The sequence below is a fragment of the Leucopleurus acutus genome, assembly GCF_964270905.1.
Source record: "Leucopleurus acutus genome assembly, chromosome: 15".
Taxonomy (NCBI): Eukaryota; Metazoa; Chordata; class Mammalia; order Artiodactyla; family Delphinidae; genus Leucopleurus; species Leucopleurus acutus.
In genome coordinates, this window is record NC_139157.1 from 10,163,723 (window position 1) to 10,180,769 (window position 17,047).

Below are 17,047 nucleotides of genomic sequence, written 5' to 3' on the forward strand. Positions count from 1 at the left end.
AGTCTTTCCGCAGCCCATTAAGGCCAGCTTTCTCAGGGGGATGCAGGGCTCTCGTGGTCCTGTACTCGCTTGCCTCTCCAGTCTCATCCTCGGCACTCCCACCCCTCCTCTCCCTCAGGTCTCTTCAAAACCTGCAGTTGAACAATATTGGATTTCTTTTAGGTCCCAGAATGCCCAGGGATCTTTCATGACTCTTTCCTATATGATGAGCCCTCTGCCTGGAAAAGAACACCTTTTCTTAGCCCTGCTCCAACTCAGGCAGTTTCCTACAGGAAGCCGCCTCAGGTTGCTGGCTCCAAGCCCGGCTGGGTTCTTCCGCTGTATCCTCTGCCCATGACTCTGCAACACACATCACACTGAATGGTTCTTACTTGCTAACTTGTGGCCCCCTTTAGGCACGTGATGCAATGAGAAAGCGCTATGATTATTAAATGCCTAATATGTGCTAGATGGCAGGCTCAGGCTTTGCCCACTACGTTATGCTGAAGGGAATGGCAGAGGCATGGAGGTAGGCAAATTCAGACCGGGCTGCGGCAGAACACAAGGAACCCTGCTCGTTGGGAAGACCCGCCGGGCCTGAGGCAGCACATGGCTGGCTCTGTCTCCCCCCTGGCAAGTACTGGGCTGGGTCGTGTCCACCCCCGTGCCCTTGCAGGGTGGGAGGGTCAGAAGCCCTCCGTCCTGGAGGTGAGGAGGGCTGGAGGGCGTGGGGAGCTCGTCAGCAGCCGAGCTGGGAAGGCCGAGGATGATGGGAGCCCTGTGAAATCCCCTGGCAGGGCTGCGCCAAAGCTCGGTTTCCTATATGCTTTTGAGAACAGAGTAAACAGACTTCTCACCTCCACCTCCATAAAGGACGCCAGGCAGGAGGCTTTGAGAGTGTTCTCCAAAAACGAAAGTTCAATTCCCTGGACAAGCGCGAGAACCCGAAAACGATCTACAGGCACTTAGGAATCTCACTATTTAACATCGGCCCTTAAAGACAGAGTCTGGGTGCGTGGCAGATGCCGGTCTGTATCAAGATTTGATTGCTCAGTACTCTGAGCCCCCAAACTAATATCGAATTTAATTTCCAAAAACAGGGCCCACCAAGATGCAATTCCACTAATTAACAAAACCCTTCTTTCTCCAGATGCATTCCGATCTGTTACCCACCAAAGCAGACATCAAATGTTAAATGTGGGCAGAGGGGATTGCACATCAAGAGTTGGCTGAGAGAGGCCTTCACTCCAAGCTCCCCTTTGGAATTGAAACTCATCTCGATAAATCACCATGGCTCCTCGCCATCAGGAGTCTTCTCCCTTCAGATCTTATGGCCAAGAGAAGTACTGGCCATATGTTCACACCATTTGGTGAAAAATACACTGAACCAACAAAACAAGCATTGCACTTATGGGTAAATTTTTTATCATGCTAAAAGTGTATTCATCTTAAATGTGCAGAAGATGTCATGTCATTTTTCCTCCCCTTGGGAACAAATAACTGCTTGTATTAGACCAGCATTTTTAAAGCTATGATCCAAACATAAGCAACTGGTGTCCTCCCCATATGTCCCTTGTCACTTTTCATTCCTCAGGTGTCCTCTTTTGAGTCACAACGGGTAACTGAAAAGTGAGACAGGAAAGAAAAAAATATTATGAAATTAAAACCCTCAATCTTGTCTGGCAGGGGCTCCAAAAAGGTCACTGATTGGTAGAAAACGCCTACAGCCCCCCAGCCAACCTAAGAAACCACAAAGCTGAATGTTGTGCCAGTTCCTACTGGACAGGCCCATTCCCTGGATGACTGTGGATTTCGATTTAAAGCCACCTGGGGTTTGGTTCATTTTAATTTCCCATAAAGTATCATCTATGAAAAGCCCATGGGCCCAACAGTACTTTTGAGGAAATTTACATTCCAAGTGTTATGATGTATTTGAAAATCTGACATGTCTTGGGAATCTGTCCTTGGCAGAGTATCTTGTGTCCAGTAGGGACGTAATCCTGAGTTTCTAACAGGAGTTCACACAACCTTGGAGGTGAGAAGGGAGGCCCAAGGCAGGCTTGGAGGACTGAGACCTGTAACAGGGGTAGCTTACACCAGGGAGTGGGTGATAATTATGTTTGTATCTCAACACAAAACATACAGATGAAGCTCTTGAGGACTATGAAGATGACAGCAGAGAGAGGCTGTTGAAAGGACCTGTCATACAAGGACAGAGTGTTGCCCAGAAGTTGCTGATCTGGGTTTGAATTTAGACTGTGTTCCCTTGAACAGAGGTACAGATGTAAAGTGAGCATATGACATTGTGTCTTGGTCATGAGACTTTACAAAAGACACCCCCATCCCCCTGCTTCAATCTGTGGCTAACATACTTCATGGCTTCTGTTTTAAAAGTCCGTGTCTCCTCTGGATGTGGCATAAAGCTGAAAACATTCTTGAGGCAAATATACATTCTTGGAACGGTTTTGTTCCAACTACTTTGTGTGTCAGCCTCTGATTCTGTTCTGCGAGAACGGATGTTATAATGTTCTATACTAAGGCTTCTATAAAGAACAACTAATAGCTATGAAATTCTTTCAAGTGCAAAAAACATCCAAATGTGAAGTAATTACCACTTACCAGTAAGCAGTGTTATAAATGCTGCTGGTTCTTGCCTGAAGGAATCGCTTTTGTTTGGACAAGGATATCTTCAAGGAGCTGAATCCAAGTTTAGGTTCCATAAGTCTTTGGGAAAATCTAGTTTGTTGAACATACAGATCCAGGGCCAGCTAAATACCAAATTTATGCAGAAGATCAAAGCTCAGGCTTCATTTATTTACCTGACCTTAAGCTTACATGGAAATGAAGAACACCCTTAATTCCACTTCTATATCCCACAGATATATGGCCCATCTCCAGCTAAGTGTGAAGACTGCAGTCCTTTTCCTCTAGGGAAGCTCTCTGCTGTGCACATCAGACGAAAAGGAATAGCAAAGAAAACACTGTGATCGGCCACCTGTGATATTTGACCCCTGAAATATGTTATGAGCCACTTTTCTTTTTTTTTTTAGAAGGACAGGACAGGACAAGTTTACTGCATGACTGCACTGTATTCCAGAGATGTGCTTCTTCCCCCAGGCCTGCAGAATGAAAGGTGAGGTCTCCTACCACCTCTGGATATCTGACAGCCAAAACTGACATTCAGTAGAGAAATTATGCAGAATCCCCCTTGGCACTAAACACAGCCAATCAATAGGCTAAGCTTTTATGGCTTTTACTAGAAAACCAAAACCAAACCAACAAGTCACACAAACTGTGCGACTATGAAAATGGAAAGATTCTTAGACCAGATTTTTAAATTATGTGAAATACGCTTTCGGGCACTCACCAAACGGAAAGTGTTTATGTATGTCTGGGATTCATATACGGTAATCGCTTAGGTTACAAGACCTTTATATAATTATCTAATTTAATCCTCACCAATCTTGAGGTAGGGGTTACACCCACATTACAGGTGAGGAAGTGAGTTTCAAAGAATCTAAGTACCTTGCTGAAGGTCACGGAGAAGCAAGAGAAGATTCCGTGACGTCTCCTTCAGTGAGGACATCTCAGTTTCAGAAATAAGAATACACTGAGGATAAGCAAGGAACATGGATGTTTAGAAGTCAAGCATGATCCTCGGCTGATGCAGTGATTTCCCAGAGCTCTGCAGCACGTGTATATGGATTAAAAAAAAAAAATGTCCAAGGTTGGTTAAGTCAGGAAATATTCAGTACTTGGGGTAAACAGATTTCTTTTTTGTAGGATTTCTCAGTCTTTAATGTGATACTATGGATTATAGATGCCCAAGAGGGGAACATGTGAGGAGTGTTTTTTTTTTTTTTTTAGATCTCCTCTGCTTGTTAGAATATACTTTAGAAAAAGCTGGGGTAAAACTTGAAAAAGTCCTTGAAATCAGATTCAGGAAGAAAAATGAGTCTCATACTTTGGGACATATTGGATGTTCTTCCCCCACCTTCCCCTCAGGGTTTCATATATTTAAATCCCAAGTGAATTAACTTGACTTTGGCATTTGAGGGGATTGCACGACTTGGATCATCATTAAAACAAACGTACAACTGGAAATCAGCCGATAGAAGATGAAACACAGTGACTGGAGATGCGCGTGGGTGCGTGTGGCGGTTTGTGGACCTTAAGAACAAAAAAGCCCTTAAATAAGGTCGTCTTGTACAGTTTTAGTCAATTCCTGAACTTCCAAGGGCTGATCACGTAAGCTGGGATCACTGGGTGCCAGGCTATCGACTCTGGCTTTTCCCCCTCCACTTGGGAACGTACAAGCACCCTCGTGTGCAGAGAATCAGGAAGGGAACCAGACGCTTTAGAGTCACACTGTAGGGCTGGAAGGGGCCTCAGAGACCAGCTGTCCCACTGCGTTTTCTAGAGCGCACAAGCATGTGGGTCAGGCCCCAGCTGAGAGTTGACTGAGTTCTGATTTTAGTCCAGAACTCTTCTTATACCAGACCCCAATTCCCACAGCTAGATCCTCACTTCACTTCTTAGTCAACAAAATGTACTCAGTGTTCTCAATGCATAAAAGCTGTATTTGGAAGATGAGTTTATTTCTGTAATTGTCTGACAAGAACGACCAGAACATAACTGAATCAGGGTCTTGGCTCATGAATGACCCTTCAGCACCTAGAACAACAGAGCTTGGCACGCAGCATGTGGTCAGTGCATTTCTGCGGAATTAATGAATAACGTGACATCTTAGCAGGTTATATACTATCACCATGTATTGGCATTTTTAAAAGCTCATTTGACTCTGAGGTTCTCCAAGAGAGCTGACGGGATGGCAGAGTGCGGGCATATCAGGCAGCTGCGCTCAGCTCCCCAGATAAAGAAGTGAAACAAAACTCAGCAAGAAAATGGGCTGTTCGAATTGTCACTTTGGCTCATTTATAATACTTTCTTTGCTTCCTTGCAGGTGAACAGATATGGGAATCTGTACATCGTGTTTGATAAAAAATGAAATATTTCCAGCAGGTTTTAAATGGATGATTTCAGGGCTAAAGCCAGTTTCTTTTCGTAAAAGAGGTAGTTAATAGCTTACATTCTTTATCACCAAACTGCTCATACCCCCTTAAAAGAATCGTTCTCCATTATAACTTTACAAAAACTGCCTAACTAGTTTTTGAATAGGCCACATTCACCAATAAAAACTGATTCTATATCATTCCCAATCTCAAACAAAACATTTGAATAGTTATTTCTGCACACATGCCACCCAGTAATATCTTATGTGACATTAAAGAATTCACTCAAATACCAACAGATTCAACTTTATAGCACCATTCCAAAATACTAAACTTTCTTTGCACCTTTATTTTAATTTTTTTTTTTTTTTTTTGTACACATTTAAAGTATGGGCATCCTGTAAATTTCTGAAAAGCCTCATAGGAAAAAAAAACCAACTCATTTTTAGGACAAAGCAATAACTCAGTTTGTAGGCAAGATGATCTCAGGCAGGTTGTAAGTTCTTCATGGGCTTCTGTAGTCTTCATTCTGGGGTGAAAATGTAGAAAGGATGCTAAAATCTTCCTGGATTATTATAGAGATTATGCTGTGTATCGTATGTAAAATCTTGTTGCTCAGACTCTAGGTATCGATAACAACCATGACAACAACAGTCTTTTGTAATGATTTTACTCTTTTGATTGACAAACTTCCAAGTTTGTGTATACCTTTTATTCATACTCTGTAAGAGAGAAATTAGAATAATATTGAATTCCCTCTTACAAGTCTCCATATTTGAAGGTTGGAGCACTAGAATCTGTTCTTAGCAAGCAAATGTATTTAAAGTAGAATTATAAATGGGTTTTAAATTCAACATATATTTGGCTGCCTTATTATATAAGAAGACTGAGTAATGTGGGAGTTGCCAGATGATGAGAACGCTTGCAGAAAAAATGTTTTCTTGTAACACTGGAGTCCTGTTTCACACTCTGATGATAACTGAGCGCTCTCGTCTAACTCTTCCGTGTATTATCGTGAGTAATGTGCGCCCGGGTAACAGGTCTGGCGAATGGACTTGGAATTTCTGAGTCTGCTGAGATTGTAAGGTGGTGCGAAGAGGTAGAGTCAGAAGGGTGTCCACTAACAGCTGAACTCTGCAGCCGTTTCAAAGAAACTGATTGTTACATAATAGCAGTCAACGACCCAGGAAGAAAAAGTTTAAATTAGAAGTGACAAGTATTAAAAAGCTGCTGTGCACCGGGTAGGAAGGAATATGAGGATATTAATATGCCCTGAAATAGAAATAATCACTTTGCACTATGTACACCACATACAATATAACATATTCTTTTTAACATTGCACAATATAAATATTATACACGGTGGAGTAAACTAATGCAAAATAACTTTGAGGCACACAAGAGAACCATGGAATAGATTGAACTCTGATCGAAATTAAGATGGGGATAGAAAAAGGCAGGGTGTTAACCTGGCAGGCCAGTGAGCTCCTGGGATCTCACCTCAAGGGCCGGCAGCCACCTCCCATGCACACTGAAAATTCTCATACCTCAATGTTGTTAGAGTTGATCGCTTCAAACAAAGACTAATTAGCTAAATACTTTGAGAAAATCAAACTGTTGCTCCCCACTCTCAAGTAGGTAACCCTTAAAGGTCCCTCCCAACCTCAGGGTTTCTTAATGAGGGGCTATGTTAGTACACGGCTGTTTTCCCCCTATTTGTTACTTGGTTACTATGAAACCACTTTAAGGAAACTAGAACAGTATTCAAGAACACCCATCACAGTGCTTAACAAGATTTAATGTACATTTATTCTTAACATGTGGAACATATAAAGATTTTATACTGAATAAATGATATTCATTAAGCCAGAGGAAAAGGAGGAATTTACATCAAGTTTTTTTCTTTTTTTTTAAACTACATTATCTTGAAATACAAATGTGGATTCTCTTCACTGAAAAATCTTTGAAGTTGTGTTTCTTCCTTTTAGTTGTATTTTTTTCTTTTTGTCTGTACTGGTAACCATTGTCTAAATCAATCCATATGCAACCATTTCCACACCTTGATTCATGAAGCAAATTGTGATCAGCTGCTCTCCCGAAATAGAGCATGACTTTATACATACAGAAACTTGTACATTACCCTCTTTTTTTTTGTTTTTTTTGTTTGTTTTTGTATTTTTTCTTTTTTTTTGGAGATATGGCCCTAATGAAAAAATATATAAAATAAAAATAAAAAATTATTTAAATCTACCATCACTTCGTAGTTACCACATCATGAAAAAGAAACTAAAAACTCTGTACTAAAAAAAAAAAAAAAAAAAGGGAAAAGAAAAAGAAAAGAAAAAATGAGGGTATGTTTAATGTACAACTTCTATATACATCACAGCCCATAGGCAGTAAAAAAAATATTTAAAAAATGATTAAAGGAATTGTGAAGAACTGTCATGTGGAAGGTCAAACAACAGACAGCAGACATGACGGTAGTGGTGAGGAAGCAATTTCTGTTGATCGTTGTCAGGTATGTGTTTTCAATCTTAACTTAAAGAAACGTCGTTTTTGCTCCTAGCCTAATGTAACCATTTTCCTGTGGAGAAACCAGTATCATTTCATACTTTGACTGCTGACTGACACACCTCCGTGAGCCCCTATACCTACATCTCTAGAAGTTTCTATTGCACAGAGCTTTGGGCGATGGGATGCAGTTTTTATTTTTTCATTATTTGAAGAATAACACAGCTAGGAAATTGATAATTTTTCACCTTTTTGCCTCAGTGTGGTGAAATTTTCCCATCTTAGCATCTTTTACCCTAACTTTTTTCTTTAAAGTCAATTCGCTTCCCAAAAAATGCAGTAAGACATGGAAAAGCACATTAAAAAGAAAACCGGTGAAAAACAAAAAGTGACCTTTGAATGCACTAGACAGCAACTTTGGTTAAAAAAAAAAACCAACAAAATAAAAAAAAAACCCAAAAGGATGTACTTATACACACAGATGGCAAATATTAATTTCATAACTGTTCGAATTAATTATCTCTTTAATTCCCAATTGGTAAATAGTGGATGGGGCAGAGGAGCAAAGATTTTCTTTCCATCTTCCTACACTGGAGAAACAAGAACAGAAAACAGCCAGTTATACGGGAGCCTCTAGTCTTCACTCACACATGCTGCCTTCTCACTGATGTCATAACTGCCCAATCTGAAACAGTACATCACAGATGACAGACGCAACCAGAGAGTTCAGGACGGCTGATATCGAGATATCCAGCAATCGACCCTCGTGCAGAAGGAACTCTGAGCGGTTCTCGTCCACTCTGGCCATGGCCAGCAGAGCCTTGGCCGCCCTGCACATCATGTCCACGCTAGGGGGCTCTAGAGGCGGGGGCTGCATGTGCATGAGGTTATGCTGGCTCTGCTGATACTGGGCCATCGTGACCCCATCCTCTAGGAAGCTTATCAAGTTCCCGATGCTTCCTTTCTGCACAGCTATTGCCCTTGCAGCCAGCGCGTCCCCTTGGGCAAGGTTCGATAAAAGCGCCATGGACATTTCTCGACAGACTGGGTTTTTGCGATCCCCAACGTACCTAACTAACGTGGCATAGAATTTCTCCTGACGACTAAATGGAGGCGTAGCCAAGATCAGGTCCACATTGTTGTCCTGGATGCTGAGTTTACAGAGCGTCTCCAGCACAAGTCTCTGAGGCGACAGGACAGAGTTGGGTCCCACAGTGGGAAAGGGGTCTTGTGCCTCTGCTGACGGGCACACCATCCAGTGCAGCAAGCCATCCAATATTGGCAAGCAGATGCTTTCCGTGTAAGCAGACAAGTCTAGCTGCCCAGAAATGTTGGCCAAGGTGACCAACGTGTTATCCCTTAAGACCTCGAGGCAGTCCCACCACCACTCATCTTTGCTGCAGGCCACCCCTTTGTCCTCGTCTTCCTCCTTCTCGTAGGTCTGCGGCGCTCGTTTTCTCTCGGGATGCTCGTGGTGAAGAAGAATCAGCTTCCCCAGGATCAGCACCAAGCCTGGATGTTTGGACATTTCAGCGTCATTCCCAGGCACAAAAGACAAGCTCCGGACAATATTCGACACGCAGATGCAGCGCTTAGCCAGCGAGTCCTGCCAGTGCGCAACGGTGCAGAGCGGAGCCTCGTCCCGGCTCCGCGGCTCGTCCTCCAGCAGCTTGATATTGCGGTGACTTTTGGCTTGATGGATTCCAAAGGGAAACTTACTGCTTTCGGTTTGGGTACCAGGGTTTGCGTCTTCAGGAAGAGCCCCTGGCCGAGCAGACAGGACGTCATCAATGGTTGCAATGATGCTCTTCTCTTGCTGCTCTTCAGGATCCCCTTTGCCTTCTTGCTCTTTCTTTCTACCTGTGGCGCTTAAAGGGGGAGGTGGACGCCTGCGAGGAGGAATTTCCATCTTGCTCTCAAAGTGAGTCTGGATGTGCTCGGTGGTGTCCCCACCACCGAGCTGCCAGTGCAGAAGTCCACTGCTGAACTCCTGAACACGACCCAGCTTGTCAGACCGGTCGACGACAAACAGGTTGTTCTTTTTGACTATCTTTATTGGCAGCTTGTCGAACTTACTGGCTTGCCTGGGCTTCTCCTTTGGATCCGCGGTGGCATCGGGGGAGGCCAAGGCCATGCTGCTCCTGTCCTCAGTCTCCGCCTTCCCACCGTCTTCCTCCTCGTCTTCCTCCTCATCTTCCTCCTCATCAATACATTCGGCATCTTCTTCCTCTTTCCCAGAATCGTCGGCCAAGGACTGGCTGTCATCTCTCTTTACCACATTGTGATCAAGTGCTTTTTGGCTGGGGTCTCCCACTTCATATTCCATAAGAATCCCAAAAATGTCAATCAGGCATTTCCTAAAGTACTCTACTAAAAGTTCGAGAAATCCGGACAACTAGAGAGACGAGAAAGAGAAGAGGTACCATGTCATAACCTCAGGTGCGACTGAGTGGGTGAAAATCCTGAGAGCTAGCAATGCATTTGCTATGATTATTTTCATGCTTTGATTCCTTTTTGGCTAGGCCAGGAAAGAGAAACCATATGTCAGGTAGAACTATCTTCCTGAATTTTTCATTATTGATCAAACCAACATTTACCATCTTTCTTATTTGCTGTTTACCTTCCTACAGTATCAACATGAAAACTTACTTGTTATTTTCACATTTCTGATATTGTCAGTGAGGGAGTGCTCTGCTGTTCTGTACCTTTGTTTCTGATTTAGACACAATGCAATCATGACTAGAAGAGTGGGAACGTGGATTTTCTAGACTCATTTACCCAAACTGAGTCTGTCCTCTTATTTATCTAAAACTTTGCTTGCCTGGATTTTTATGGTTATTATTCTAGGATTTTATGGTTATTTTTGTCTTAGGTGCCATAGGTTATTCTAATTTACATTCTCCATATATTTGGGGGAGAAGATAATTTCAGCAATGTAGTAGCTCATAAACACAAATCAATTCAGTCCCTGATAAATGAATGAGAATGTTTCACAGAATGCACTTTTGTATTTTAGCTATTCACGACTCCAGCTGAAAGACAAAAGCCACTATGAGAACCATCTTTGTTTCCTTTAAGCAAATGTTTATGTCAAGAAAACCAACATACTCCATGGTTAGCAACTGGCCTGATCCCCTCCCTCAATCCCATGCTGCTACATTTAGGGATGATAAAGGGTAAGTAAGTGAACAAGGATTTCTTAATGACAGATGTTATGGAAATCAACCATAATTTCATATCCTGCTGTAAGTTTCCTGAAAGTGGGTTTGAAACAATTTTTAAGAAGTAAGAGGGCTTCCCTGGTGGCGCAGTGGTTGAGAGTCCGCCTGCTGATGCAGGGGACGTGGGTTCGTGCCCCGGTCCGGGAAGATCCCACATGCCGCGGAGTGGCTGGGCCTGTGAGCCATGGCCAGTGAGCCTGCGTGTCCGGAGCCTGTGCTCCGCAACGGGGAGGCCACAACAGTGAGAGGCCCGCATACCGCAAAAAAAAAAAAAAAAAAAAAAAGAAGTAAGAGGAAACCCAAGGACCAACCAGACAGTACTTGCCTTTAGGGGATGAAGGCACAATTTTTCAGGTGGAGGTTTGGATGTCGCCCCCTTCCCACTCCGCCCCCAACTTAAAGCTTAGTTTCTTCCCAGGGCAAGGGAAGAGGGAAAATTGCTGACGCAATTCTGGTTATGAAAAAGTGTGCTCAAGAGCAGTTAGTTCACCTAGCGTAAGGATGAAAAATTATTCCTCTAGCAAAGGTAGTATATATTCTTTTAATACTTATTTTCTGTTAAAATGGATTTCATGCAATGTTTATAACCTTATTAATATACTTGCTATCAACTGAAGAATTGCCTTTCAGGGCTCTAATGAGGACTTAAATGAGAGAAGAAAGAGGAAGTGGAAGATTCTGATCCTAGTTCAGGAGAAGCAATGCAATTAGATGTTTTGGCTTTTTTCGGCAAAAGCAGAGGTGTTCATACACAGAAGGGAAAATAACCTTTTCTGATTTTTGTTTCTAAATATTTCTTAAAAAGTCTGTAGTCCAGCTGACTCTTGGGCCTTTTTCCTAATCCTCTGCTCCCTTGCTCTCTTCTAGCTATTATGCTGGAAGCTACTTGAAGACTAGAACAGAACAAAGGAGGGGGTTTTTTTGTTTTTTTTTAAAGTAGTAGGCTTGTAAATGACTCCTTCAAAATAGCCTTGAGGGAGGCAGAGAAGGGAGGGAATGGACCAAGAAACAAGTTTGGCCATGACCTCATTACTATTGCAGCAGAATGATGGGTACAAGGGGGTTTCTTAAACTGTTTTCTCGACTTCTCTGTAATATTGGTTTGGCCAAAAAGTTCGTTTGGGTTTCCATACCAGACAAAACCCAAACGAACTTTTTGGCCAACCCAATACTATACATTTTCTGTAATATAAAAATTCTTTTTAAATTTTACATTTCTTTTTAATAAAAGAAAGATGTTAGGTCCCCCTGGAAAATAGGGTAATGTCTCACTGCTATCTACTGTATGGTAATGTCTCATCCAACACTGACTACAGCCATAACTTTGTGTTACATTTGGATTAATTCCCATTGGCCTGCTAATATTCACTCTAAACAACAATTTAATTTTACCACTATTGTCTATTCCATATACATACACACATGTGCACACAAGGTCACTATTTTCTTATGAGAAATATAGGTATGTGTGTATTTATACTAAAGACTGAAATAAATTATTATTGCAGACAAAATTCTCAGACAACTACACATTGATTGATGTTGGTTTATAACAGCTGCAATGATAAAAAAATGTTAGCTGGTGAGTGCTAATTACCTGAGGCATTAGCTTAAGAATTAGGCAGTACTTCACTTTCTTATTCTAATTTGGTCCTCAGTTGGATTGGTGCTGGCTTACCTGGGAGAGATTGAAAGTAGCGACAGTGCTGTCATCATACAGAAGAATATTAATAGTGTCCAAAGCCCAAGTACTTTCAGCCAGAAGACCTGACTTAAGGGACATCATCACACGCCAGGCCTCAGGAGTAACTAAAAACGGGGGAAAAAACAAGGATGTGATTAATACTAACTCTACGCATGAAAGAATAGAAAATAACAAAAGAAAAAGAAGCAGAGTGTTAAGTTAAATACTGATTTTAAACAAATGTTCTGAGGCACAGTTAAACGTGGTCATTACAGATTCTTAGGTGGAGGTGACAGCTGCACTAAGAAACTTCTGTGGTTGAAGAGCTTTTTGCTTCGCAGGTTAAACAGAGGTGGGAGTGAGTAAGCATGAATGAGCCTTTCCGTATGTCTTCTTTTGCTCCATTCACAAATGTCTCAAGGTGGCGTCTTCCGAAGGCTGGTGCATACGCAGAATATAAGCAGAATTTAATTCCCAAGCAGCACCTTCTCAGATACAAAGCCTTCATTCTCCCGTGCTGTCTTCTGTCTGAGCTCCTGCCCACACAACGTGCTGCTAAGTATTAGCACTTTGACGGTTCAGGTTTTTCAGGAGGTTGGCTTGAGCCAGAGCGATAAGAGGAAAAGATCTGTAAGATCTGTCAAAAGATGGGGCTGGGAGGAGAGGCCCATCATGTGCCTGAAATTTCAAGGGAAGCCATCTCAGGAAACCGGCGGCAGCACGTGGTTCCGGCAGTCGGAACTCCCCACAGCAGCAGGCAGCCCAGACGCCAACAGCAAGCTTCCGTGTGGGGGTCGTGGGTTTCCACCTTTATTTTAATTCCATCTAGTTTTCAAATTTTCTAAGATAGGCACATAATACTTTTGCAGTAGAAAAGGCAAGCTTTCATTTTAAAATAAGGAACATAAGTTTCCCTAGGTTGGTATAACATGGACTAAGAAATTTTTTTAAAATTTAAATATATATATATTTATTTGAACATCTATACACACACACATAAACACACAAATACATGCGTATATTTTTACATATATATTTCCATACGTAACACGGTGCTCAGGGTCTATCTCTCTCTCGCCTCCAGTACCCTTTCTATGTAGAACTCCTTACTCCCCACCCCCCATATACATCCTTAATGTCCAGTGATTGAAAACATCCTTAATAGCTTTAATTTTCTAATCACTGCAACTGATTTCAAGCCAAGTGATTCTGAGATTTTTTGGAAAAAAATTTTTATACAACTGAACCCTATTATTTCCTTTGCTGTGTTAAAAAGTACTTCAAAAATAATGCAGAAAACCTCTGGGTACTCCCAAATACTCCGAATCTCTATTTAGTATTCAGAACGCTCCGAATAGGATGAATAAGTGACATCAGCGTTCAACGGAAAGAGTTCCTCGGCCGCTATCAGCAGTGCTGCCCGGATTACAACAATTCTATGTATCCTGTCATATGAAGTTCCATACTGCACATCACGCATCTATCTACATAGCACAGTCAGTTTTCTGTTTAGCTCCTGGGGAAACTCACTGTATGTTGTTGCCAAAATTACAGAGTGACCTGCCGTCAAATCTTCGCAGGCCGCCCTAGTGTTTCATCAGCCTGGCAGCTGTTCTATTAGGCACACATGGCAGAGATTAAGTGTTTGGTTAAGATCGAATCTTTAAGCCCAAAACACAGTCCACAGTCACTGAGGAATCCCTGGTCTCTCACATGGAGCTCTACCCTCTCACACAAATAACACTCACACGTAAAAATGCCATTTTAACTCTCGCTCTTCTCTGGCACTACTGCTTAACTCATATGAGCGGCTTCCAACTGTACCTCCTGCACAAAAACACGTCCTGATGGTCTGTAGTCACAGAATGGCATCCCTTTGAGATTAAGCAACTACATCCAACCTAAAGTTAAAGTTCTAGATCACAACAGGAATTCATTTCAGGAGCAGAGCCTTGGGAGTACTTACCAATATCTTTTGAGGTAATCTTCCGCCTTTGTTTCAAGACGGGCTGTGACGCTTCCACAGAGCCAGGAGGAAAGGTGATCTCCCTTCTGACTGGGGGCGGCTGGGGGGCCGGCCCCGTGACCTGGGCCGTGGGGACGGTGGGCATGACCTTCTGCATCTTCATGGAGGGGAGGAAGGGGGACTTGCTGGGAGACATGCGGCTCTCCAGGGAGCGCTGGAAGGAGGCGGGGCTGGGCGCCCTGGAGATATGATTTGGCAGCGACGGTGGCGTCTGGTAGGATGACTGAGGCGGGCGCGTGATGGGCTGCATGGAGGCTGAAGAGGACATGTAAGGCTGACGCTGGCTGACGTGAGAAGGCCACTGGCTCTCGTGGTTTATCCTTTGATCAGGTACCATCATGTCGTCCGTGCGGTTCATGCCTGGGTAAGGAGGTGTCTGTGCAGGGCCGCCGGGGCCTTGCCTGCTCTGGTAGGGATAAGGCATATCGTTGCGTGTCGCCCACATACTCTGCTGAGGCCCTTCGCTGGAAGACGACTGCATTGGGCCGCCCATCATCTGGGGTGGGATCCCGTGCGCCTGTATCTGCCCCGGGCCTTGCATCCTCTCCCTGGTGTAGGGGTACGGGTACTGTCCCTGGATGGGCCTCCTGTCGGGTCCAGAGTAGGAACTTCCGTACTGGTTATACATCTCTTGCTGCTGGTTGCCGTACTGCATGTTGTACATGTCTCCCTCGTGGCGTTTGGCTGGAGGCCCATACACGCCATCCATATGGCGCTTGTAATTCTGAAAATTCACACAAAGACAGATCACACTGATGTGCTTTTCCAGGTATAATCACACACTTGAATTATGCAGAACAGTTATTACCTGGTGGAATGTGCATTTCCAAATGAATATGGGAAGCTCCCACAACATCTACGGACTAACAATTTACGCACTATATTCAGTATTGCATAAACCAGGTCACGTACTCTGAAGGAGCTTCCGCGGTTCGTTTTCATGTGCTTCAAATTTTCTGCGGGGGGGCGGGGAGGGAAGCCTTCTCGCCTGGTTATTTTCCAGGGCTGCAATTTGGGGAGTGTATGGTTTTGGTGACCACCACAGAGGCAGTGCCGAACAAGGCCTTGGGGATGCACTAGGGTGACTTCCGTAGGTAGAGAGAGACCTCATCGGAAGGGACTGAGCCCTTTGAGGGCCAGCCCAAAGGGGTCCTGGGTTAAACAGATTCCTTGGGCCTAACTTTACAGAAAAACTTCCACACAGAACCTGGCTCTTCAGACTGGACCTGTGCCCCCTGACACCTGACATTCCATGGCCCCGTCCCGACTTCCAGCTTGTGTGGGTCACATTCTCCATGAAAGCCTCTGAGGACAGGGCTGGTGCAGCCCTGCTCCTAACTCTCCTCCCCAGGGACGCCGGGGGTTCCCGCACTTGATCAGGGTGGGAAGCTTCTGATGAGAGGGAGGGAGGGAGATGCTCATATGCTAATTAGCGTTCTTTCACTTTACTTGAGAACGGTTTAAGATCAGTTGGTTTGATAATACAATTCACTGTAGAAACATGCTCCAATAAAATTAAATAAATGTTTAAAATCCCTTCTATTTTACAAGAGGTCTTAGACCTGAAAAGTTGTTTAGAAACAGTAAATTCCTGTGTCTGAAAAGCCATAGCATATTGTGCAATCCTCTGCATTGGTCTTGATAACTGCAAGGTTACCTCACATACTTCACCATCTCTGAGCTGCAGCGCTGTGTAAACAGCATGAACCTAACACCTATCCTATAAAGTGAAAATAGGCGGTCATTAATATCTTACTCTTAAAAACAAATCAACTTTCACTATTAGTATGTAATATTTTAAGTTGTTTCCCTACATATCCTCTTTAAAACATATCGACAAATTTCTGTGCTAAAATGAACACACATATGTCTAAACCATACCTGAACTTGGGCTTATTATTTACAAGGATGAAATGTCCTTAACTTCCTACGACATGTTATATTTTCAAGAGCTATTTCTAATTTTCTGATTTCAAAATCCTAGGAATACTTTTTAGCAAAAACAAACATAACCTGATTGTTATATGTCATTTTTGTTATACTTCCTAAAACTGTCCAGAAGTAGTACGAGTTTGAATTTTAAACAGAAAGCACAGAGATGCATGCCGCTCGCCAACTCACCGTCTGCTGTGGATACAGGCCCGGCTGGTGTCCTCCATATGCTGGCTGTCCTGAGGGAGGGCCTTGGCCTGGGTACTGTTGCCCGTAAGGTTCATGCCTAGAATGAGGCATTCAAAGAGAACTTCACTTACCATGGACCTCAGGCCAAGGGAGGAAGGAAGAGTCCATTTCTGGAAACCCCACTGCACCCTCCAGACAGGCGCTGGGAGCTGCAGCAGCAGTTCAGCTCCCAGCAGAAGGGGTGGTAGCACCCACTCTGGGGACGCTGCCGATCCCTGGCTGGTGGATGGGAGGAGCCCCGCTGGACGGAGCCACCCTCCGCCTCTGAAGAGAGGCCCCGCCCATCCACTGAGGGACGGGGAGGGCACGGCACAGGCTGATGTGAGGTATTAACGAGGGCAAGAAATAACAGGAGGGGCTTCCCTGGTGGTGCAGTGGTTGAGATTCCGCCTGCCAATGCAGGGGACACGGGTTCGAGCCCTCCACATGCCGC

The 17,047-nt window shown here is 43.7% G+C and overlaps 1 protein-coding gene across 4 annotated transcripts in view; it reads right to left on the minus strand.

Moving 5' to 3' along the window:
- Positions 1 to 6,307: 6,307 nt before the first annotated feature.
- Positions 6,308 to 17,047, minus strand: part of ARID1B (AT-rich interaction domain 1B) — a 410,478-nt gene continuing 399,738 nt past the window's right edge. For all 4 annotated transcript variants that reach the window (XM_082855803.1, XM_082855802.1, XM_082855805.1 and 1 more), the window contains 4 exons: positions 16,555 to 16,651; positions 14,374 to 15,157; positions 12,402 to 12,532; positions 6,308 to 9,897 (listed from right to left, as the gene is read on the minus strand). In XM_082855803.1, coding sequence (XP_082711929.1) covers positions 8,173 to 9,897; positions 12,402 to 12,532; positions 14,374 to 15,157; positions 16,555 to 16,651 — 2,737 coding nt within the window. In that variant the 3' untranslated portion in view covers positions 6,308 to 8,172. The remainder of the gene's footprint in view (positions 9,898 to 12,401; positions 12,533 to 14,373; positions 15,158 to 16,554; positions 16,652 to 17,047) is intronic.